This window comes from Calonectris borealis, chromosome 16 (assembly GCF_964195595.1).
Source record: "Calonectris borealis chromosome 16, bCalBor7.hap1.2, whole genome shotgun sequence".
In the NCBI taxonomy this organism is placed as follows: Eukaryota; Metazoa; Chordata; class Aves; order Procellariiformes; family Procellariidae; genus Calonectris; species Calonectris borealis.
Genome location: NC_134327.1, coordinates 20,833,140 through 20,856,562, shown reverse-complemented (window position 1 = coordinate 20,856,562; position 23,423 = coordinate 20,833,140). Strand labels below are relative to the sequence as shown.

Sequence of the window (23,423 nt, the reverse complement as noted above, 5' to 3'; positions counted from 1 at the left end):
GCCAGGACCCAGCTTTTTCTTGGGGAAGAGGCCAAACTGGGAGAAAAACGATAGCCCCCCCCAAGCCCGGCTCCCCCCCCAAAGCGTGGGAGCAGGGGCAGCCCCCGGCCCCAAGATTGGGGGTGGCAGGGAGGGGGCAATGGCGGGGGAGCCGGCAGGAGCCGGTGCTCGGCTGGGCACTGCGGAGGGCCGTGGTGTGGAGGGGGAGCGGGAGAGAGGCACGGCCGTGGGGGGAGCTGAGAGGTGGGTGCCCCATGGAGAGGGGGTGCCCTGTGGGAGAAGATGGGTGCCCCCCCCAAAAAGCCACGGAGGGACAGATGGGTGCCCCCAGCCTGACAGAGCCATGAGGCAAACCAGGAACCCCACGGAGAGCCATGGGGAGAGATGGGTGCCCAGTCCCCAAGCCATGGGGGCACCCCCCATCCTGGGGCCCCATGGGTGCCATCCCCAGGGTGGGGGGGGACACAAAGCCTGGCCCCGGCCCCCCCCACGACCGAGTGGCCTCACTAAAACCAGTTGCAGACCCCCAGCCCCCATCTCAGCGGCAAGCTGAGCCCCGATGCACTCGTTGCACGTGTGGGCAGGGCTGAGCCCGGCCGCTCAGCGGGAAACCTCGCCAGGGCCAGCATCCTTCTGCCTTTGCCTCCTGCCTGCTCCCTGCCTGCGATTCCCAACGCAGGCAGCGCTCCCCTGCCCACCCCGCAACCCCCAGGTCCCCCGAGAGGGTCCAGTGCCCCGCAGGGGCTGGATCCAGCCCCGTCCCGGTCCCCCCCCCCCGACAGACGTTAACGCCGGGACCGAGCTTCTAAAAAACCAAGTACAAACTTTATTTTGTTTCTTTACAAAGGCACGAGCCTCTTTTTTTTTTTTCCACTTTCTTAACAAAATAGAATAGCTTCTCAATCAACACAAAGACCTGAAAATCGTAAAAAAAATACAAAAAAAAAAAAAAAAAAAAAAAAAGGGAAAGGAACCGAGAAACAGCTGCGGCTGGGGGGGAACCTACCAAATACCACCGAGGCTCTACACACGACTGGCCTAAAACCCTACAGCCGGGCGGGGGGCGGCGGGGGCGAGGGGGGGGGCACACAAGACGGGGACCCCCCCGCCTGCCACGACAGACCCAAGCGACACAATCACGAAATAGAAAAGCTCTTCGGAGCTGACGGACCCCGCAAACCGGATTAAGTGCTTAAAGGAGGGATGGGAGCGGGATGGGGGGACGGGGATGGGGAGGGGGACGGGGAGGGGACGGGGATGGGGACAGGGATGGGGACGGGGGTGTAAAATCAGCCCCCAAACCGCCATCCCCGTGCCGAGGGGGCGGGCGTTGGAAATGCCGGGCTGGTGGCACGTGCCGGCCCTCCCGCCTCTGCTCTCACGGGTGTAATCCCAAGATTTTTTTACTCTCCAAAGGGGTTTTCCCTGCCCCACGCGGAGTGCGGGAGCAGTGGTGGGGCTGGTTGTACCCCCAAGCCGGGGGTCCCTGTCCGCCTTTGCTGCCGTGTCACTTGGCATCTCCCCCCTGCTTAAAAACGAACATTTAATTAAAAAAAAAACACAAAAGAGGAGGAAAAAACCAAATTAAGATCCCAACCGAAGGCCCCGTCCCAAGGGAACGCCATCGGGAACGCCGGGGCTGCCGCCGGCTTGGCAGGATTCCCTGTGGCTCGGCGGGGGGGGGGTTGATAAAACGGGGTGGGGGGCTGCGACCCCCCCCATCCCTAACACCCCCCCGCCGCCATCCCACCGCGCCCCGAGCCCCCCGCGTCCCGTTGTGGCCCCCCTCGAGCACCCACCCCCCCCCGGGAGCTGAAGGGTGACCTTTGCCTGCTTCCAGCACTCTTGCTTTACAGTATTGGAAAAAGGTCATAAAAGAGACCCAAATTGCGTTGTATTTTTTAAAAATTTCAGCATATTCTCTGACGTTTCCCCCCTCCCCCGCCCCAGCTCCCCTCCCCGGCTGTCGGCCGGGGGGTGTCAGGGCAGCTCCCCGTCCCCCGAGGGCTCTTCTTTGCTCTGGTCCATGGAGTCACTGTCGTTGCCCTCGGTGTCGGAGGCGGTGTCGGAGGCGGAGGGCTCGGGGCAGGCACGCGCCGGCGTGACGATGACGGCGCGTCTCTGCTCCTCTTCCTGCAGCTGCTTCTCCTGCGTCCCCTCGATGTGCTGGATCGCCTGCCGAGGGCAACCGCCGGCCGTCAGCACCTCGTGTCCCCCGCTCCGATGCACCCAGGGACCCCCCAAAGCCTCCCCACCGCTGTCCTCCTCGGTCCCCCCCCCCCCTTACCTGAACGATGGTGTCCAGGTTTTGCCGGGACGTGGAGACTGTGTTGATGACCGAGGACGGGCCCATGGTGACCACGGTGACGTGATGGGAGGGAGGCGGCGCTGGAACGATCACGGTGGGGTGGTGGGTGGGCGCTGGGGGAGCGTGTGATGGCAGGAGCTGGGGAGAGAAGCAAAAACCCCCCCGGTCAGCAGGACCTTGGGCTTGTGAAGCCCAAACTCCTCTGAGAACCCATAAAAGCTGAAGCAGCAGCTCCACTGCTCAGGTTCACCCGTCCCGGACGGACGCGAGAGGACACCAGCTGAAAGCTGCCATCAACTCAGCTTCGGCAGAGCAGAACATGAAGGTTTCCCCATATCCCGAAGAGGGAAAGATTTGGGCTTTTAAGCCAGCAGAGGCAAGCGCCAGCCCTCCCGTCACCCCCAACTGCAGAGCCGGGCACCTCCCGCACCCCTCGGAGATCCTCGTTAAAAGAGCGGATGGGAAGATCCGCCCTGGCAGGAGGCTAAGGAGAGTTCACCTAAAAATAGGCTGAACTTCCCCGGGAGGCGGCCGGCGGGGATCCTGCGGGGACGCAGCTCCGCGGAAGCCAAAGGAGGGAGGAAGCTGGTTTTTCTCCCTCCCTTTGAAGCTCCCCAGGCCGGCGTCCCCCTGGGCTGAGCTCCAGGGTGGCAGCGAGGAAGGACCGGGTGCCGGCACCGCGCTCGCCTCCCCGCTGCGCCGGGCTGCTGTAAGGCTCCCCCCACCGTCGGCAAATCCAACTGTGCCGGGGGAAAAGGCTGAAGGCTCCTGTCCCCACGCACGTCTGCCCGGCAGCGCCGCCTGCCAGCTCGCCCGCTCCCCTTCCCCAGCCTGGCGGGCAGCAGGGAGCGGTTTGGGGGTCCCCAAAACTCAGCAGGAGTCACCCAGTGAGAGGTGAACCCCCAGAGATGGGGATGGTCTCCACGCCGCTGCAAACCACCCGCTCCGGCACAGGGAGCGTGACCTGCATCAACCGCTGGCGGGGGTGCCGTCGTGACTGCTGGCATCACCCGCCGACGGGACGGGTGCCCGTTCATTGCCCGAGGGCGAGGAAACGTGGCCGGTGGGAGCTGGAGCAGGACCACAGCTCACCGGAGCGGGAGCTGCTCTCCACCCGTGCCCGGTGGGGAGAGCCTGGCGGGGAGGGACACGGTGCTGTGGGGGGGCGAGCCAGGGGCGGCCACATCCAGCACCTCCCGGCACAGCCTTGGAAAGCCGCGGGCTCAGCGCCCAGCTGAATCCCTGCCCGCCAGAAAGCGACCTTCCCCGCACAAAGCCCTCCGCGCCGGCGAACGGAGCCGCTTGGAAGCCGCCGCAGCACGGTCCAAGCCACAACCCCCCCCCGAAACACAGGGTGCCCGTGAGTGCAGCCCCCCCTGAGCGCTGGGGAGGCCATGTGCGCCCCTTTCCCAATTCCCCAAGGGTGAGAGCTTTGCTGGGACACCGCTGTCCGGCCCAGCCAGCCCTAAGGGACAGGAGGTGCCGAGCACATCACCGAACCGCCCCGACCCCCTGTATTTCACCGCCCGCGCACCCGGCTGCACCGCTCGGGGGGCGGGAGGCTACCAGGGTGTCCCCACGGGTGGGCTACGGCCAGGGTGGGCTGGGGCGGCGTCCGCGCACTCACCTGGGTTCGGATCTGCTGCTCGCGCTCTAGCTTCTCCTGGTGCAGCAACCTCACCTGCTCCTGCTGCTGCTGGAGCTGCACTTGCTGAGCGATCACCTTCAGCTTCTCGGGGTACATGTGAGCCTCCAGGGAGCGAACCTGCCGGCCGAGAGAGCCCCGACGTCGGTGGGGAGCCCGGCGTGGCACCCCCTGATCCCCGCCGGGCAGGGTCCCCGTGGGACGGACGCAGCAGAGCCAGGGAGCCCCCGGCCAAGCGTGGAGCGGAGGTGGCCGGAGCACATGGCCCGTTACACGGCGGCAGCGCCGGTGTCCCCGGGGGGCTCCGGCACGGCGGCGGCAGAGCCCGCTAGAGGGCGAGCCCGCCCCGCGCACGGCCAGCGCGGTGCCGCACAGGCGGCAGCGCCGCAGCCGGATCCGGCCCCCGCGTGGCCTCACCTGCTCCTCCAGCATCATGCGGACCGAGCGCTCCTTGTCCAGCTGCTGCCGGAGCTCGATCATCTCCCGCCGCAGATCCTCGGCTTTCTCGTCCTCCCAAATATCCGGCGAGCCGATGCCCTCGTCTTTGTCCTCCGCCCGTCGCCGCTTCGGGGAGGAGCCGCTGAACTCCTGCCGCAGGGATGCGGTGTCAGGGGTCGGGGACCAGCTCCGATGCTCTCCCCTCCATCTGGACCACGTCTGGGTGATGCCACCCCCTTGGCCACCCCCCAGCACAGCTCCCTGCAGGGAAGGGGCTCCCCGGGGACGTGGGCAGCACATGGGGTCGATGCCTGGGGACGGATGGGCTCCTGCACCCTGCGCGCGCCCACCCTCCTGGTCCTCACCCACCCAGCCTTGTGCAAACCCGCTTCTCACTCTGTGACACCCACAACAGTTCAACCAGGCCACTCCAGAGCCGGAGCTGCCACCGGGCCGTACCCCGATACCCCAAATGGAAAACGGGACCCCAGCCCTTCTCCTCCTGCCAGGTACGGGATGCCGAGTTGAACCGGGCTCCCCTGCCCTGCCAGGAGGGTGTGAAACATCTCCACCCCCCGGCTTATTAGGGCAGAGGGTCTCGCCCTGACCCCAAGGAACAGCGACGGTGTCCCCTCCCCAGCCAGCCAGGACCGTCCTGTCCCCTCCCGTCCCGTCCCTGGGGTGCGCAGGCAGGCGCTACCTGGATGAACCGCTTGAGCTGGGTGTTCTGCTGCAGTAGCCGAGTCTTCTCCTGCTCCAGGGAGAAGATGTACTCGGCCGTCTGCTGGAGGATGGCTGCCTGCGGGAGAGCCGGGAGGGCACGCTGAGGCAGGAGAGGCTCCGGCGTCCCGCCGAGCCCCCCTCCTGCCGAGCCCCCCTCCTGCCGAGCCCCCCTCCTGCCCGGGAGGCAGCAGCACTGCTCCTTGCCCGGCCCCGTGTCTCCATCCAGGGTCTGCTTCACCCCTGGGTCTCCCCTGGGATTTCCACCATGGTGAACCTCCAGTTCACCCATCTCAGGAAGCCGACCGGCAGCCGAGCGCCGCCTCCTCGCCCCACTCCCCTCCGCAGCGGGGCCACCTCGTCACCCAGGCACATGCCACCCTGCTCCCAGGGCGCGGGGTGCTGTCACACGCACCCAGCCCGCTCCGGGACACTAGGTTTGCGATGCACACCCACTCCCACCGAGGAAACCTCCCCAGGAGAGACCTCCATCGCTGAATTAACATATGCAAATACCCCCAATTACTCTTACAGCCCTGTCCTGCCCGACAAGCAAAGCCAAAAACCTCCACATGCAGGACCGGTGTCTGCATCCCGCATCGCCGCGGCCCCGGTGACGTCCCGCTCACCTTGCTGAGCTTCTCCCCGTCCGTGTGTGGGATGAGGGTTTTCAGAGACTGGAAGCCAGCATTGATGCTCTGCATCCGCCGTCTCTCGTTGCTGTTGGCGATTTCCCTGCGTATCCGCCGCTCCTGGTCCCGCTGGGTCTCCGGAGTCAATGGGATGTTAGCCAAGCTGCGAGAGGGACACGGGGTTAGGGAGGAGGGGGCTGCACCCCTGCCGCCGGCTCGCCCCCGCCGTGTCCCCCCCCTCGCTTTGCAGTGACGATGCCAAGCTGCCAAAGGGACGGGAAACACCGAAGGGACGATGGCTGCGGCACCGGCGAGCACAAAAGCGGGCGGGTGGGTTTCTCCAGCCCCGTACCCAAAGCTCTGGGGGATGCATCGACCAAACGGCGACCCTGCTGCAGCCCCCCAGCTCTGCCGGGCTCGGACACGGGCTGCCCGACGGGGCGAGGGGAGCGGAGGGGACGGCAGAGCATGGCGGGGACCCCCGGGAGGGCGAGGGAGGCTGCGGGCCGGCCGGCTGTGTCCCCGCGGGGCCGGCCGGCGTGTGTGGCCCCGGGAAGGCGGCTCCCTCCCTCCCGCCCCGCTGATGGCTTCCAGATGACAGCTCCCAGCAGAGAAGCCCCCGTCCCACCCCAAGCCGCAGCTCCTGCCTGCTTCCTGCCGCCGCCTCCTCGCCCCCCGCGCCCTCGCCCCGCAGATGGGCCGGGAAATGCCTCCCAGAGCCGCCGCCGCCGGCAGCAAGCGGGGACAGCGGCGGGGAGGGCTCCGGCCGGCCAAAGCCAACACCCATGGGTCCAGGGGACCGGCCCCCCGAGCAAAGCCCACCGCTGTGGGGGTTCAGCTTCTTCACCCACACCCCGCTTCTGCCCCCGAGGGAGCGGGGCGACCAAATCTTGGCAATGGTTTTGGATCGTGGGGACGGCGAGCCCACCAGGCAGTGGCCACCACTGGCAATTAATAAGCCGAGCACCAGGGCAATAACTGGCCATTACGCCAAACCAACGCGACCGGCAGCCCCCGCCACGCCGCCGGCCATTTCGCCTCCCCGCTGCTGCCAGCGGCAGCTCTCTCCGGGGTGCACGCAAGCACCCGGCACCCACCGGCTGCAAGTCAGGCCGCCGGCGCCGGGGATGCTGCGAGGCACCGCAGACTAAACACGAGGGCCGGGCTGCCGGCACGAGGCGAGATAAGACGGGCTTCGGCCTCCTGCCCAGGTGCCCAGCGGCTCCGGCACGGGGAGACGGCACCGTCCCACCCAGCGCCTTGCCAACACCCGGCTGGAAAGCAAAGCCCGGCATCCTGCCCTCCCTGCCCCCCTGCCGTCCCGGCAAGGCCATGGAGGAACCAGGGAGGAACCGGGGAGGTTTGGGAGCCCAGGGGTCGAAGCGGCAAAGCCAAGCCCTGCTCGCAGCACCGCCGTGTGCCCGGGCAGCGCCCAGGGGCTCCCAGGCCACCCATCGCCTGTTGCTACTGGGGAATGCACCCTGCTGAGATATGAATGACTCTGCTGAGATACCTGGGGACGGGGAAGGATCCCAGCTCATCCCGGAGGGATGGGGAAGGATCCCAGCTCAGCCCAGGGAGACGGGGAAGGATCCCAGCTCATCCCAATAGGATAGAGAAGGATCTCAGCGCATCCCAAGGGATGCGGAAGGATCCCAGTGCATCCCAGGGGGATGGTGAAGGATCCCAGCTCAGCCCAATGGGACAGGGAAGGATCCTAGCTCATCCCAAGGGGATGGGGAAGGATCCCAGCTCAGTTCAGGGGGATGGGGAAGAATCCCAGCTCAGTCCAATGGGATAGAGAAGGATCCCAGCTCATCCCAAGGGGATGGGGAAGGATCCCAGCTCATCCTAGAGGGATGGGGAAGGATCCCAGCTCATCCTAGGGGGATGGGGAAGGATCCCAGCTCATCCCAAGGGGATGGGGAAGGATCCCAGCTCATCCTAGAGGGATGGGGAAGGATCCCAGCTCAGCCCACGGGGCCGGGAAGACGTTTGTCCCCAGCCGCCGGGGCAGCATTCCAGTGCAGGCTGATGCCGGGTGCCCAGCACCCGCTGCACTGGATCCCTCCCGTGCAGCTCCCAATGGGTGTCCTGGGGGGTGCGGAGCAGGGATGGGTGCCCGGGGGTCTGCCCCACTCGCGGGGAGCCGCCGTCTGCCGCGCGGACCCAGAGCTGCCTGCGGTGGGATCATGGCACAGGGCTCCCATCCGGCGGTGGCCGTCACCCGCCTCCCTCCTCCTGCCGAAAACCAGTCCCAAACTTGTCCCCGAACCACGCCAAACCCCGGCAGGTCTCGGGGACGTCGTCCCTTTGTACGGACAGGGTCTGTCCCCCGTCTCCCTGCAGTGATGCCTGGGGGGGCCGCGGAGGTGGCCGGAGCGCTGCTCCGGGATGTCGGAGGGGAATGGGATGGAGAGGCCCCGGACCGGGCAGCGCGGAAGCGGTTTCTTAAATACCGGGGAAGGAGGAAGAGCCTGCTTCCTCGCCGGCAGACCTCCCGCAACCTGCCCCAGCTGCTCTTCCTGGGAAGAGACCTGAGAAGTGACAGCGAAATATGGAAAGGAGGAACAAAACCATGGATTCAGAAGCCGGCCTGGCACCCAGCACCGCCAGGGATGGGGCAGGACAGAGGCAGGGGGAGCGGGTGGCACCCGTCGGAGCTCTGGCACAGGAGAGAAGCCCCTGGGATGTCCCTGGCCCTCGCCAGTGCCGTGGGATTTGGGTTGGGCGAGTAGAATTTGGTCCATCCCGCCCCGGCAGCGCGGCAGCCCCCGGCACAGCCCGGCAGGGACGTCACGCTCGCCTGGACCTCGAGGGAAACAAACCCACGGGGGTGTCGGAGCCGCTGCTGCTGCCCGGCGAGGAGGCTGGGGGCTCGGCGGGCCCGTGGCAGACGCCTGCTCTGCCCGCTCGTGTCTGCTGCTGCCCACAACTCGTGCTCTGGTTTGCACTGGTGGGCAGGGGAAGCATGGCCGCGCAGGCAGGACGTCCCCAGGCTTGCGGGCAGGGTGCCCCGAGCCCCCTGAGGTCACAGGCAGGGTGTCCCTGAGCTCGCAAGCAGGGTGTCCCCAAGCTTGCAGGCAGGATGTCCCCAAGCTTGCACGAAGGGCATCCCCAAGCTCACTAAGCTTGCAGGCAGGTTGTCCCCGAGCTCGCAGGCAGGGTATGCCCAAGTACACAGGCAGGGTGTCCCTGAGCACCCCGAGCTCGCAGGCAGGGCACCCCTGAGCTCACAGGCCCCCCAGCACCCCGAGCTTGCAGGCAGGGCATCCCTGAGCTCACAGGCCCCCCAGCACCCTGAGCTTGCAGGCAGGGCACCCCTGAGCTCACAGGCCCCCCCAGCACCCCGAGCTTGCAGGCAGGGCACCCCTGAGCTCACAGGCCCCCCGGCACCCCGAGCTCGCAGGCAGGGCACCCCTGAGCTCACAGGCCCCCCGGCACCCCGAGCTCGCAGGCAGGGCACCCCTGAGCTCACAGGCCCCCCGGCACCCCGAGCTCGCAGGCAGGGCACCCCTGAGCTCACAGGCCCCCCAGCACCCTGAGCTTGCAGGCAGGGCACCCCTGAGCTCACAGGCCCCCCAGCACCCCGAGCTTGCAGGCAGGGCACCCCTGAGCTCACAGGCCCCCCAGCACCCCGAGCTTGCAGGCAGGGCACCCCTGAGCTCACAGGCCCCCCCCAGCACCCCGAGTTTGCACGCAGGGCACCCCTGAGCTCACAGGCCCCCCCAGCACCCTGAGCTTGCAGGCAGGGCACCCCTGAGCTCACAGGCCCCCCCCAGCACCCCGAGCTTGCAGGCAGGGCACCCCTGAGCTCACAGGCCCCCCCAGCACCCCGAGCCCGCAGGCAGGGTGTCCCCAAGCCCGCAGGCAGGGTGTCCCCGAGCTCGGGGCGGTGGAAAGGCAGCGAGGCTCCCCCAGAGCTCTGCCCCACGCCGGGGGGGGTGTGGGGCCGCGCAGCCCCCCCAGCCCCGGGCAAGATGGACCCATTTCCCTGCCCAGGTGGTTGCCCTCCCACCCAGGCCACTGGCCCATGCCGGGCCACAGCCACCCGCAGTGACCAACGTGGGGGACCCCGGCGAAGCCGCCCCATGGCCCGGGTCCCTGCCCCACAGCTGCACCCCCCGGGGGCCTCAGGCGTGGGCACCCCCCCAGCATCACCGGGACGCAGCCCCCCCACCCCAGGTGAGCCTGTGGGGCAGCGGGGAGGTGGGGCCGGGCCACCGGGCCCCCGTGGGGCAGGGCTGGCCCCCGGGAGGAGCGCGTGGGCTGGGGCGGGACTGCCCCACAGCGGGGCTGGGCCTGGAGGGGCCGGGGCCGCCCCACGCGTGTAGTGGGGCCTGGCTGCTGAGGGCTGCCCCACAGCGGGGCCGGGCCCCTCGGGGCCTGAGCTGCCCCACAGGGACCCCACGGGCCTGGGCTGCCCCACAGGGCCCCTCGGGGGCCGGGCCGCCCCCCACGCGCGGCAGGCCCCGGCCGCTCAGGCCCGCCCCACGGCGGGGCAGGGCCCAGAGGGGAGATCTTGTGCCGCCCCACGGGTTCCGGAGCGCCGAGGGCCGCCCCGCGTGGCCCCGAGGGGCCTGTGCCGCCCCCCCACGCGTGGCGGGGGCCCGCCCGCCCGCCGCCTCCCCGCCAGGCCCCGAGCAGCCCCGTGGCTCCAGCCCCATGCCCGGCGGGTGGGAGGAGGGGGGGGTCCCGCGATCCGCCGGGGCTCCCCCCACCCGTGTCCCCGGGCTTTGTGCCGCCGCCTCCCCGCACTACATGTCCCGGCAGCCCCGGCCACGACCCGCCTCCTCCGGGAGGGCTGCAGAGTCACGGCCAGGCCCGGCAGTAAACACACACCACCCCCCCCACGCACACCCCGCCGGACCCCCCACCCCCCCCCACCCCACAACACCCCCACTCCTTTAAACACCCCCTCCCTCCAAAAACCCACCCCACCCCCCCCCCGTGGGGGGCGGGCGGCGCCTCCCCCGTCCCGGCCCCGCGCGGCCGCCCGGCCCCATGTGCGCGGCCGGGACCACGTGCGGGCGGTGGGGCTGCGGCGGCCGCGCTGCGCTCCCCCCCCCTCCCCCGCCATCAAACCCCCCCCCCCCCCAAAAAAAACCCACCCTACAAAGGCAATTTGGGGGGGGCCCTCTCCCCCCGCCGGGGCTCCCGCCGCCTCCCCCGCGCCCCCACCTGCAGAGCCCGCCGATGACCTCCTTCTCGGATTTCCTGAAGTGCTGCAGGGACGGCACCTTCTGGGCCGGCACCATGAAGTACTCCATGCCGGGGCGGCGGCGGGGGGGGCGGCCGGGCCCGGCTCCGGCTCCGGCTCCGGCTCCGGCTCCGGCGGCCTCTGCCTGCGGCTCAAGGCGGGAAACAGCTGGTGCGAGCGCGGCGGCTCCCGCCCGCCCGCCGCCTCCCCCCGCCCGCCCGCCCGCCCCCGGCGGCGCCGCCTCCGCCAGCCACCGGCCCATGTAAACAAAGGACGGCGGGAGGGGGAAGGGGGCTGGGGAGGGAGCCGGCCCCCGCGCCACCCCCAGGCGGGGTGCGGGGGGCTCTTCTCTCCCATCCCGGCCCGACCCGACCTGTCCCCAGCCCGTCTATCCTATCCCAACCTGTCCTGTCCCCGTAAGACCCCCTACCCACCCCATCCCACCTCGTCCCATCCTGCCCTAGCCCCGTCCCATCCTGTCCCATCTCATCCTGTCGTATCCCATGCCACCCTATCCCGACCTGTCTTGTCCCCATCCCATCTTATCCTGTCCCATCCTGTCCTGTCCCTATCCCGTCCTATCCTATCCTATCCCATCCTGACCAGTCTTGTCCCCATCCCATCCTATCCCATCCCGTCGTATCCCCGTGCCATCCCGTTCCATCCTGTCCAACCTCATCCAATCCTGTCCCATCTCATCCTATCCCATCCTGTCCTGTCCCTATCCTGTCCTATCCTGTCCCATCCTATCCCATCCCATCCCATCCTGCCCTAGCCCCATCTCATCCTGTCCTATCTCCTCCTATCCTATCCCATGCCACCCTATCCTGACCTGTCTTGTCCCCATCCCATCCTATCCCATCCTGCCGCTTCCCTGTGCCATCCCATTCCATCCTGTCCAACCTCATCTGATCCTGTCCCATCCTGTCCTGTCCCTATCCTGTCCCATCCTATCCCATCCTATCCCATCCCATCCCATCCTGCCCTAGCCCCATCCCATCCTATCCCATCTCATCCTATCCTATCCCATGCCACCCTATCCTGACCTGTCTTGCCCCCATCCCATCCTATCCTGACCCATCCCATCCTACCCTATCCCACCCTGTCCTGTCCCTATCCCCATCCTAACCTATCCTGAGCTCTTGTCCCCATCACATCCTATCCCATTACATTCTATTCCCATCCCATCCCATCCTATCCTGACCTGTCTTGTCCCCATCCCATCCTATCCCATCCCCATCCCATCCTATCGTGTCTCCATGCCATCCCATTCCATCCTATCCAACCTCATCCGATCCTGTCCCATCCCATCCTATCCATCTTGTACAGTCCCCATCCCATCCTATCCCATCCTATCCTCTCCTATCCTGACCTGTCTAGTCCCCATCCCATCCTATCCTATCCATCCTGCCCTAGCCCCATCCCATCCTATCCTATCCCATCCCATCCTATCCTGACGTGTCTTGTCCCCATCCCATCCTATCCCATCCTGTCGTGTCCCCATCCCATCCTGTTCCATCCTGTCCGACCTTACCTGATCCTGTTCCATCTCATCGTGTCCTACCCCCATCCTATCCTGCCCTATCCCCATCCCATTCTATCCCATCCTGTCCTACCCTTGTACCATCTTGTCCCACCCTACTCTACCCTACCCTACCCTGTCCTGTCCTGTCCTGTCCTGTCCCGTCCCGTCCTGTCCCCATCTCATCCATCCTATCCCCATCCCATCCTGTCCCATCCCATCCCACCCTATCCCATCCTGGCCTGTCCTATCCCCATCCCATCTCATCCCACCCTATCCCATCCTGGCCTGTCCTATCCCCATCCCATCCCACCCTATCCCATCCTGGCCTGTCCTATCCCCATCCCATCCCATCCCATCCCACCCTATCCCATCTTGGCCTGTCCTATCCCCATCCCATCCCATCCCACCCTATCCCATCCTGGCCTGTCCTATCCCCATCCCATCCCATCCCATCCCACCCTATCCCATCCTGGCCTGTCCTATCCCCATCCCATCCCATCCCATCCCACCCTATCCCATCCTGGCCTGTCCTATCCCCATCCCATCCCACCCTATCCCATCCTGGCCTGTCCTATCCCCATCCCATCCCATCCCATCCCACCCTATCCCATCCTGGCCTGTCCTATCCCCATCCCATCCCATCCCATCCCATCCCACCCTATCCCATCCTGGCCTGTCCTATCCCCATCACATCCCACCCTATCCCATCCCGGCCTGTCCTATCCCCATCCCATCCCATCCCATCCCATCCCACCCTATCCCATCCTGGCCTGTCCTATCCCCGTCCCACCCCACCCCACCCTGGGGTGCTGCACCCCCTCCTCTGCCCCATGGGGGGCACAGAGCCCCACCCTGCCTGCTCAGGGGGGCGGGGGCTGTGGGGGGCTCAGGGAGGCTGCCAGGGGCCGGGGGGGTCACAGCAGCCTTGGGGCTGCCATGGGGTCAGGGGTTTGGGGGTGACAGGGGTGACGTGGCTGGCAGGGGCCCTGGGGGCTGGTGGGGGCCTTGGGGGGATGGCAGGGGGTGGAGGGTGGTGGTAGGGGGCTTGGGGGGCTGGCAGGGGTTGTGGGGGGCTGGGGAGGGGGGGCTGGGGGCTGGCAGGGGCCGTGGGGGCTGGTGGGGGGGGCGTGGGGGCTGGCAGGGGGGCACAGGGCTGACGGGGGCCGTAGGGGCTGGCAGGGACCATGTGGGACCTCGGGGACCCCCCCGGGCCCGGCGGTGGGCTGGGCGATCCCCGCTCCCCCCTGCCCAAAGTCCCCCCCAGCGCTGCCTGCGTGGGGCCAGGGCCACCAGAGCGGGGCCACTGGGAGCCCCCCAGGGTGCAGGGCGGGGGCCCGGAGCTGGCCTGGCACCCCGGGCGGGCAGGATCCCCCCGCGACCCCCCCCAGCCCAGCCCCGCTGGGGAGCTGGCAGGACAGGTTCTGCCTGGTCCCTGCCTGTCCCCGTCCCGCTGGGCCCCCTGCCCATCCCTCCACGGGGGGCCTCGCCGCCGGGGGCTGGGGCGTCCCCCCACGGAGTGGGGACACCCGTGTCCCCCCCGCCGTGTCTCCCCCAGGCTGGCGGGTGGCCAGGTGCTGGCAGCCAGCGCTCCGGCAGGGATCCGGCCAGGCCGTGGCATTGCCCACGCTCTGCTGTGGCCCCCTGTCACCCCCCCGTGGCCCCCCTGCCACCCCCGGAGCACCCCACGCCGCTGCCAAGCAGCTGGAGGGGTCCCCAAAACCGTGCTGGCGGCTGTCCCTGCCTGCCTCCTGCCTGCGTGCGGCAGGGGGCAGGGGTGTCCCCGGGGTGGGGGGCCCGTGTCCCCCATCTGGGAGGACTTTGGGATGGGGGGAGCGGGGTGACGTTGGCGCCCGGTGAAGGGGTGCTGGTGGCCTGAAGGGAAGCGAGGCTGGGGACACCGAGCTACCCCATCACCGTCGCATGTCCCCATCCCCACCGGGGCCACCACCGCTGTGGGTGGCATCAAAGCCCCCCCCCTGCACGCACCCCCCAAGATGCACCTCAGCCCAGTTTTTTGGGGGGAGGGGCAGAGACACCGGGGTTCACCCCCCCCCCCATTTTGGGGGAAAAAAACTCAAAAAAGGGAATAAAGGGTGAAAACGTGGTGGCAGCTGCTCCACAGCCACCGGCCCAGAGAGGAGGAGGAGGAGGTCACTGCTGGGGACAAGGCTGCTCCCCCCCGCCCCGCAAAAGAAACACGGGTGGGGTGTGATTTCAGTCACCCATGTGGGACAGCGCTGCCCCCCCTGTGTGCCCCACACTTTTGTGGCGGGGCTATTGGAGACACAGCAGCTGTGGGGACCCCTCTGCAAAAAAAACACGGGTGGGGTGTGGCTTTGGCTACCCGCGTGCGAGAGTGCTGCCCCCCCCCCCGTGTGTCCCCATTTTGTGGCGGGAGTCTCGGGGACACAGCAACCCCCCAAAAAAAACCCCACGGGTGGGGTGTGACTTCGGCCAACCGCGTAGGACTGTGTCCCCCTCCCACTCGTGTCCCCCCCCTTTTGTGGCGGGACTATTGGGGACACAGCAGCTGCGCCCCACCCGCAAAATCCCCACGGGTGGGGCGTGCCCCGGCCACCCGCGTGGGCCAGCCCCCCCCCACGCCCCGCGGGCCCCGGGGAGGGAGTTCCCCCCCCCGGGAGGGCTGCAGCATCCGGGCCGGCCCCGCCACATCCTGCCGCCGGAAGGAGCCGCGGCCCCGCCGCCCCGGGACAACCCCCCCGGGGGTGACGTCATGCGGAGGCCCCCGCCAGGCGTGACGCCAGCCGCGCTCTGTGACGTCACGCGGCGGGCGGGCGGTGCCGCTCCTGCGGGGAGGGGGATCCCCCCCCCCGGTGTGACCCCCCCCCCACCGCCGTCCCCGGTGCGGGGGGGGGGGGGAAGGCCGCTCCCGTAGGCGCCGCCGCCGCCGGGGTCCCCCCCCGCCGCCCCGCCACGTCCCCGGGGGGGGACACGGACACACCCGGGGGGGGGCTCGGCTCTGCCGCAGCGCCGGGGTGACCTTGCGCTGGGGGGGGGGGGAGGGGGAGGGTGTCCCCGCGTGTCCGTGCGTGTCCCCCCCACGGGGCGGGGCTCCCCCCTCCCGGTACCCCCCCCCCGCCGTGCCCCCCGGTGCCCCCCGCGGCGGGGAGGGGCCGGCCCCGGCCCCCGCCCAGCTCCCGCCCGCAGCCGGGGCCGGGCCGGTCGGTGCGGGGCGGCCATAAATCACGGCGGGCAGAGCCCCCGCCCCGCCGCCGCCCTCCGCCGCCGCCGCCCGGGGGACCGGGGAGGGGGGGGGCAGAGCCCCGCCGCCGCCCCCGCCCCCAGCCCCTGCAGATGTGGCGGAGCGGCCCGGCGGCCCGGCAGCGGGGGGGCCCGCTCCGCCAAGCCCCGCTCCCCGCCCCGCTCCCCGCCCGCCGCCGGCGCTGAGCCCCCGCCGCAGGTACGATCGCGCACCGGGGCCCGGCGCTTTGTCGCGCCGCCGACAGCGGGGGGGGGGGCGGGAGGAAGAGGAGGAGGAGGATGCTGCTGCCGCCACCGGGGGGGGGGACACCCTCCCGGGAAGCCCCTTCCCCGCCCCGGGGGGAGCACCGGGACCCTGCCCCGGGGGTGCGGGGCTGCGGGGGGGTCCCTGACCGGGCACCTGCAGCCCCCCCCGCCGTGGGGGGCGGTTTGGGGGGGTGGGTCGTGGCCCCGCTGCAGCCCTGGGGCACGGGGGGGTGAGGGGCGAGCGCGGGGCTCCCTGGGGGGACACAGGGTGGGTGGCGGGGGGTATGCAGAGAGGAGGACCCCCCCGCTGGCCACGGGGTGCCGGGGGGGTGACCGTCACCTTCTGTCCCCCCGCACCCAGGGCGGGTGTCCTGACCTTGGCTGCGGGGTGGGGGCTGCAGTGGGGACGTGCTTGGTGGCTCTGCCCGGCCACGGCCACCCCCGGGGACCCACTGGTGTCCCCACCGTTTTGGGAGGGCAAAGGGGTGGCTTTGGCCGGGGGCCACAGGGCAGCCCCGTCCTGGCCCCACGCCGGTGGTGCCACCGCCCGTCAGCCACCGGTCACCCCCGGTCCCCATCCCTGGGGGCTGCCGGTCCCGTGGCCTCATGGGGCCAAGGTGTGGGGTGGCCGAGCCCAGGCTGCGCGGGCACGGGGGGGTTTTGGGGACCCGGCTGGGGTGACCCCCTCCCTGAGGTGCCAAGGGCTGCCACAAATTGTCCCCAATGTCCCTGAGCACCACTGCAGGGACTCGTCCCCTGCCCCGCGTGGAGAAACCCCTCTGCAAGTGGTCACCTCCCCTTCTCTGTGCCTTTGTGTCACCCTGCTGTGACCACATCCCCCCAACCCGGGGTCCCCGTGTCCCCCCAACCCGGACCCACACGGCTGCCGAGCCCGAGGGTCTGATCTGCTGGTGACTGGGGACCAGCCCCACTCCTGTCCCCGTGCGGTCCAGCCGTGTCCCCACGCGGAGGTGGCAGGGTGTGTGATGCTGGTGGCACCGCCGTGGGGCTGCTCCCCTGGGAGTGGGGCTGGTCTCAGCCCCCCGCTGGGGCCCCCACGGCCGCCACGCGCCCGGGAAGGGGGGACTGTGGCACCGACCTCAGCTTGGGGACCAGGGGACAGAGCCATGGCCACTCTTGGGGACGCCTTTGGGAGCTGCCATCAGCCCGGGTGGTGTGGGGCGGTGGGTGCCAGGGGGATGGTGACAAGCTGGAGCCACCAGCCCCGGTGGGCACCAGTGGGCTCTGGAGGAGCGGCAGTGCCAGCACCACCCGCAGTAGGACGAGATGGGGTGGGGGGGTCCCACGATGGCCGTGTCCTGCCAGTGGCCGTGGGGACGGTGACCTGGGCAGCAGCAGGGGGCGCAGACCCTGGCAGCAGGGCCAGATCCTGGAAACCCACCCGTGCCGCCCCGGCACGGGGGGCTTCCGGGGCTGCCCGACCTTCGCGGCGGTGCCAGCCCGCCGCTGCCAGCCCTGCCAAGTGCCGGCAGAGCCGTGCCGCCGCGGCCGGGGGGGCTGAGCCCTGCCTGCCTGCCCGCAGCACTGGCACCGCTCCCGGCTCGCCAAGCCCCGGGGTCACCGGCCCCTCTCGGGGCGGCGCAGGCCCGGCGTTGGCATCCCTCGCCGCCGCCATCCCCGAGCCCCCCGCGCCGCCGGGAAGTCTCTGCCCCGTGGCCCCCCCCTACGCCCGCGCTATTCCTGGCGGGTTTTGTGCCGCAGCTGGGGCTGGGGGGGGCGGGGGGGGTGGGGACACCCTGGCCATGCCAGCAGCGGGGTGGCCCGGAGACCTGGCACCCCGCCGGCTGCACCGGGGTCACCCCAGGTCCCCCAGCCATGCCGGCTGGCCGGGCAGCGTGGGGGGCCTGGTGGCCCCCGGGGGACCCCAGTCTGGCCGGCGGAGCAGGGGGGGCTCCCCCCACACCCGGGCTCCGTCCCAGCGGCCCCCGCCCGGACCGGGAAGCCCCTGGGCCCCGTGCCGCGCCGGACTGGTTTGAACTGGTGTGGCGGGGGGGTGCTCGCTGGGCGGCCGGAGGGGAAGCTGGGCCGGGGCCGGGCTGGCAGCGCCTGGCGCGGGCAGGAGAGGCCTTGGGGGGGAGAGCGGGCAGGAGCAGGCAGGGGCCTCGCGCGGGGGCCGCAGGTGCTGGGGCGGCCGGGGCGTCCGGCCAAGCCACCGCGGGGCTCGTCCCCGTCCCCATCCCGCCTGGGCCCCCGCGGCGCCCCGGCCCTGAGCGGGGCTGGTTCCCAGGAGCGCCGGCGGCGGCGGGGCCGCGTGGTTTGGCAGCTGCCCGCCCGCCCGCGGCCGCGCTGGGAGCCGTGGCGTCAGCGGCTGGAGGCCCCTTTCCCACCCGCCCCGCCCGGGGCTGGCCATGGCCCCCCGCCCGGCACCGCCTGCCCCGGGACCCCCCCAAACTCCATGCCCTGGGGACTCGGGGACACGGCCACCATGGTGGGACCAGCCCCAACGCCTTGCCCGGCCCCCCTGCGGGACCCCCATCTCTGGGGGGCTGCCGGGGCCCTGTCCCGCTTCCTCGGCTGGGGGTCCCGCTGCAACATCCCAGCTGTGGGGTCCTGCCCCCCATCTGTCCTCGAGCTGTGCCACCGTGCTGTGGGGCACATGGCGGGCGGCTGGAGCCTGAGAACCATGGGGGGCTCGGGGCGGGGACCCCTGATGGGGCAGGCCCTGCTGTGGGGCGCAGGGTGAGGACCCCCGGGAGGGCAGGGACCCTGTGTGGGGCAGGCCCCATGGCCGTGGGGGCTCAGGAGGGCACCTCTGCCACAAGGGATGGGACCCTGCTATGGGGCAGGCCCCACAGCTGTGGGAGGAGGTGAAGGCTCAGGCAGGGACCCCCCATTGGAGAGAAGGGACCCCGCTATGGGGCAGGCCCCATGGCCATGGGGGGTCAGGGCGATGTCCCCCCCACAGGGCAGGGGAGCCTGCTATGGGGCAGCTCCTCCCACCATGGGAGCTCGGGACAGGGACCCCCCATGGGGCTGGCCCCACGGCCACGACGGGGGCACCGCTGCTGTGGGGGGGGTGCGGGCGGGGGGTCCCCCGCCCTGCCGGCCGGGCCCCACGCCCCCCGCGGCTCCTCCGCATTCCTCAGCGTCTGAGCCGGGCTGGACCCCCGCCAGCGCAGGGGGGCCCCGCCGGCGGGGCAGGGCGGGGGCCGGGCCCCCCGGGGCGGGGTGGGGTGGGGATGACGGGGGGGCCCCCGCTGCCACGTGTGCTGGGTGCGCCGTGCCCCCCGACACGGCCCCTCGGCCGCCCCCACCCTGCCCTGGGCGATGCGGGTGGCCGGGGGGGTACAGCCGGGGGACCGGATCGGCGCTGCCATGGGTCGGGCTCGGGCGCTCACTCCTGCACTGAGCTGCCCGTTCTCAGCCGCCTGCCGGATGTGTGGCGGCCAAGCCACGGGGGCGGCAGTTTTGGTGGTGGTGGGGGGGGCAGGGGTGGGGACGCAGGGTGGCCTGGCACTGCAGAGCTGTCACCTTGGGGACAGTGGCAAGGGGGGGGGGTCGGGGTCCCCCACCATGTCCTGGGAAGTGGGGGGTGCTCGCAGGCAGCCACCCTGCTGTACCATGTCGTGCCATGCCATACTGCGTTGTGCTGTGCCATGCCGTGCCGTGCCGTGCCACGCCATGCCGTGCTGTGCCGCGCGGTGCTGTGCGGCAGGCAGCCCCTGCCCGGCCCCGGCAGGCAGCGGCGTTGGCCGGCGGGGAAGGGGCCCCGGCGGGGGAGGAAGCTCTGCCGCCTCCGGGGCTGGGGCCAGCGGGCTCGGCCGCCCGGGTCACCGCCGGGCTGGTGGCCGCCACCGCCCTCCTCTGCCGCTGGGAAAGGCCTCGCTGGGGCAGGCCCGCGGGGACGGAGGGATGGAGTGGGGGGGGGGGGGGACAGAACGGGGACACCGCAGCTCCAGGGCTGCGGGTGCCCGGGGGATTTGGCAATCCTCGGCGAGGTTTGGTAATCGGCCAAGGGGCTGTGCCAGCCCCGGGGGTTGGCGACACGGAGGGGACATGCTGGGGACACCGAGGGGCCACGGGGGCTGGTGGGGGGGCCCCCGGTGCCGTGCCCTGCCCTTTGCCCGCCGCGGGAGGGGGCCGCCGCAGGGTGGCCGGAAGGGACGGCACGGTCCCCGTGCCAGCACCGCAGCCGCCGGCACCCGCTCTGCCTCCAGCCCAGAGCAGAGACGGGCATCGCCGCGGGGCCGGGCTGGGGTGATGCTTCGGGTGGCACCGGTGCCCCCCATCGCCGCAGTGACCCCCGCGTGTCCCCCGCAGCGCCCGCCCCGGCACCATGCATTCGCTGGAGGAGCCGCTGGACCTCAAGCTGAGCATCTCCAAGCTGCGAGCCGCCCGGGAGAAGCGGGGTGTCCCTGGCCCCCGACCCCGCGGTCCCCAGCGCCCGGACGCCCCGCCGGCCGGGGATGGCCGAGGGGGGAGCCGAGGGGGTCGCCGGGCCGTGCCGGCCTCGCCGTCCCCCGGCCTCCTGGCACACTCCAGGCTGGTGGAGCCGCGGGACGGGCACTTCCCCGCCGTGCCGGTGGTGGACCTCAGCCTCTCGCCCCGCTCCGGTGGGGAGTCTCCGGCCGGCAGCGCCTCGCTCTCCCCCGAGCGCCAGGGCAGCGGGGACCTGCCCGGCCCCCTCACCCCCCACGTAAGTATGGCCGTGTCCCCCCCCCCGATGTGTCCCCAGCGGTGGGGACTGTGCCCGGGACGGTGCTCCTGACCTCGGCGGCGTGCCCGGTGCTGCCGGTGACACAGCCCCCCCGCAGTGTGTACACACACCCCGGGGTCAATGTCCTGCCCGTCCCCCCCACCCCCCCCCATCCCAGTGGCATCCCTGGGGGGGGTCTCTGGGGGTCTCCATCTGGCTCAGCCCTGTCTCCCCACTGCCCCCCCTCTGGGTTCTGCTCCAGGATTTCCAGTCCCTGCGCTACATCGACGGCCTCCCCAGCTCCTTCCAGTTCTTCCTGCCGCTGGGGGCGGGGGGGGCCCTGCACCTGCCCCCCGCTGCCTTCCTGCCCCCCAGCAAGGAGAAGCGTCTCCCCCCCGAGCTGCCCCTGCCCAAGCAGCTCGTCTGCCGCTGGTCCAAGGTCAGCAGGGAGGGCTGGGGGGGGCGATGGGGGACTGGGGGGGGCCGTGGGGTGGGGGATGGGGGGTTAAGGGGCTGGGGGGGGGTCGCGTAGATGCTTTATGGGGCTGGGGGTGGTGATGGGGGCTGGGAGACCACTCAGGGGCATTGTGAGGATGGGGTGGGGGGATGTGGGGGTGGGGGGGCCACGCAGGGGCATTTTGGGGCTGGGGAGGGGATGTGGGGCTGGAAGGCCGTGGTGGGGCTCCATGGGGCTTGCGGGGGGCAATGTGGGGCTGGAGGGGGGTGTGATGGGGAGCTGGGGGCCATGCAGGGATGCTGGGGGGGTGATATGGGGCTGGGGGGCCATTTCCATTTCCCCAGTTGCTGGTGCTGCTGCGCATGGGGAACGGGTAGGAGCTGGGAGAGGGGGGGTGAGGGGCCCTGCCCCCCCCCCCGCCCCATACCCCCCCCTCACCCCCAGCCTCCTGCCCGCAGTGCAACCAGTTCTTTGACCTCCTGCAAGACCTGGTGGACCACGTCAATGACTTCCACGTCAAACCCGAGAAGGACGCGGGGTACTGCTGCCACTGGGAGGGCTGCGCCCGCCACGGCAGGGGCTTCAACGCCAGGTGGGCGGGGGGGGGCTGCGGGCACTGGGGGGGGGCTCTGGGGTCCCTGGGGGGGCTGCTCTGAGGCGCTGTGGGGAGACAGGAGCCCAGCACTGGGGGCTGCGCAGGGGGAGGTCTCCATCCATTCAGGTGCGGGGTGTGAGGTCCTGGGTGGGGGCTGGATGACTGGGCTGGCCTGGATGTCCCTGTCCCCCCACCCCATACCAGGGCACGGGGACAAGAAGATGTCCTGGGGGCTGGGGCCATCCCCCGTGACGTCCCCCCGACCCTGGCAGGTACAAGATGCTGATCCACATCCGGACACACACCAACGAGAAGCCGCATCGCTGCCCCACCTGCAACAAGAGCTTCTCCCGCTTGGAGAACCTGAAAATCCACAACCGCTCGCACACAGGTCAGCGCCGGCCGCCGCGCTCGCTCGGGGGGAGCGGGGAGGCTCGGGGTTGGTGGGGGGGGGGACACACAGGGGACCCGGCAGGGCTGGCCGTGGCCCCGGCAGACCCGGCGCTGTGCCGTCCCGCAGGCGAGAAGCCCTACATCTGCCCCTACGAAGGCTGCAACAAGCGTTACTCCAACTCCAGCGACCGCTTCAAGCACACCCGCACCCACTACGTGGAGAAGCCCTACTCCTGCAAGATGCCGGGCTGCCACAAACGCTACACCGACCCCAGCTCCCTCCGCAAGCACATCAAAGCCCACGGCCATTTCGTCTCCCCCGAGCACCCGGAGATGCTCAAGGTTCACCCGCCTCCCAAAACGCCCCTGGGTTCGGCGGAGATGCCCTACGTTAACGGGGCGCAGCTCGTGATCCCCAACCCCGCCGCCCTCTTCGCTCCCCCGGGGCTGCCGGCGTTGCCCATCCCTTTGGCGCCGGCACCCCTCGACCTCAGCGCCTTGGGCTGCGGGGCCGCCGGCGCCTTGCCCGCCCTGCCGGGTCCCGTCTTGCCCCTCAACGGCGGCCCCTTGAACTTGGCCAAGAGCCCACTGCTGCCCTCGCCCTTCACGGCAGGGCTGGGGCTGCCCGTCATGTCGCTGCTGGCCGGCGGGGCCAAGGCCGAGGGGGAGAAGGGCAGCGGGGCCGAGGGGCGGCCGCCCAAAGCGGGCAAGGGGCCGGAGAGTCGGAAGGAGAGGGGCGAAAGGACGGAGCCGGGGCGGCCGCGGGTCCCCCCCGAGAGCCTGGCGCTGCTGCCGGGGGCCGTGCTCGACCTCTCGGCCGGCGTCAGCTCGGGGGGCAGCCCCGAGGCGCTGCCGCCCGGCTGGGTGCTCATCCCCCCCGGCTCCCTGCTGCTCAAACCCGCCGCCGTCAATTGAGGGGCCCGACGATGCCCGGGGCCGGCCGCCGGCCCGGCGGGCAGATCCCGCTCCCCGGGGGTGGGGGGTACAGCCCCCTCCTCCCCCCCCGCAGCCCCTCCAGCCCCGGCGGGGCCTCGCTCGCGCTTTTAACCGTCACGAAAGAAGAACGGACTCTTCTGAGAAAAGCAATAATCCCTCGGCGGCCGGAGCCAGCCGCAATCCGGTGCCAGGGGGGGCCCTGGGGGTACGGGGGGGGTCCCCCTGCTCCCCCCCGGCCTGGGCAGCTGGAGACGCCGCTATTTATTTCTCGACCAGCCCCCTGCTCTGACGGGGCCCCAGTTGGGCTCATCCGCTGCCGCCGACTCGGCATCTCCCTGCCCGAGGCCTTGGCACCATCGGTGCCGGCATGGGGGGGGGGCCGCAGCCCCCAGCCTCCCGCCGTGGGGACAGTGGGGTGACAGCTTGGGGACCGACTGCTCCCGCAGCCC

At 70.8% G+C, this 23,423-nt stretch overlaps 2 protein-coding genes across 2 annotated transcripts; one reads left to right on the top strand and one right to left on the bottom strand.

Annotated features, from left to right (window-relative positions):
- Window positions 1-803: 803 nt before the first annotated feature.
- TFAP4 (transcription factor AP-4) lies at window positions 804-11,141 on the bottom strand. The gene is made up of 7 exons (XM_075165920.1): window positions 10,925-11,141; window positions 5,741-5,906; window positions 5,092-5,190; window positions 4,371-4,541; window positions 3,936-4,073; window positions 2,288-2,446; window positions 804-2,175 (listed from the first exon to the last, which is right to left on the bottom strand). The coding sequence occupies exons 1-7, from the start codon at window positions 11,011-11,013 to the stop codon at window positions 1,981-1,983; spliced, it is 1,017 nt and encodes a 338-aa protein (XP_075022021.1). The 5' UTR covers window positions 11,014-11,141; the 3' UTR covers window positions 804-1,980.
- A 9,089-nt stretch (window positions 11,142-20,230) lies between these two features.
- Window positions 20,231-23,035, top strand: GLIS2 (GLIS family zinc finger 2). Its single transcript, XM_075165915.1, has 5 exons — window positions 20,231-20,593; window positions 20,856-21,032; window positions 21,509-21,642; window positions 21,918-22,036; window positions 22,166-23,035. Exons 1-5 carry the CDS (start codon window positions 20,234-20,236, stop codon window positions 22,951-22,953), a joined length of 1,578 nt encoding a protein of 525 aa, XP_075022016.1. The 5' UTR covers window positions 20,231-20,233; the 3' UTR covers window positions 22,954-23,035.
- Window positions 23,036-23,423: the final 388 nt, after the last annotated feature.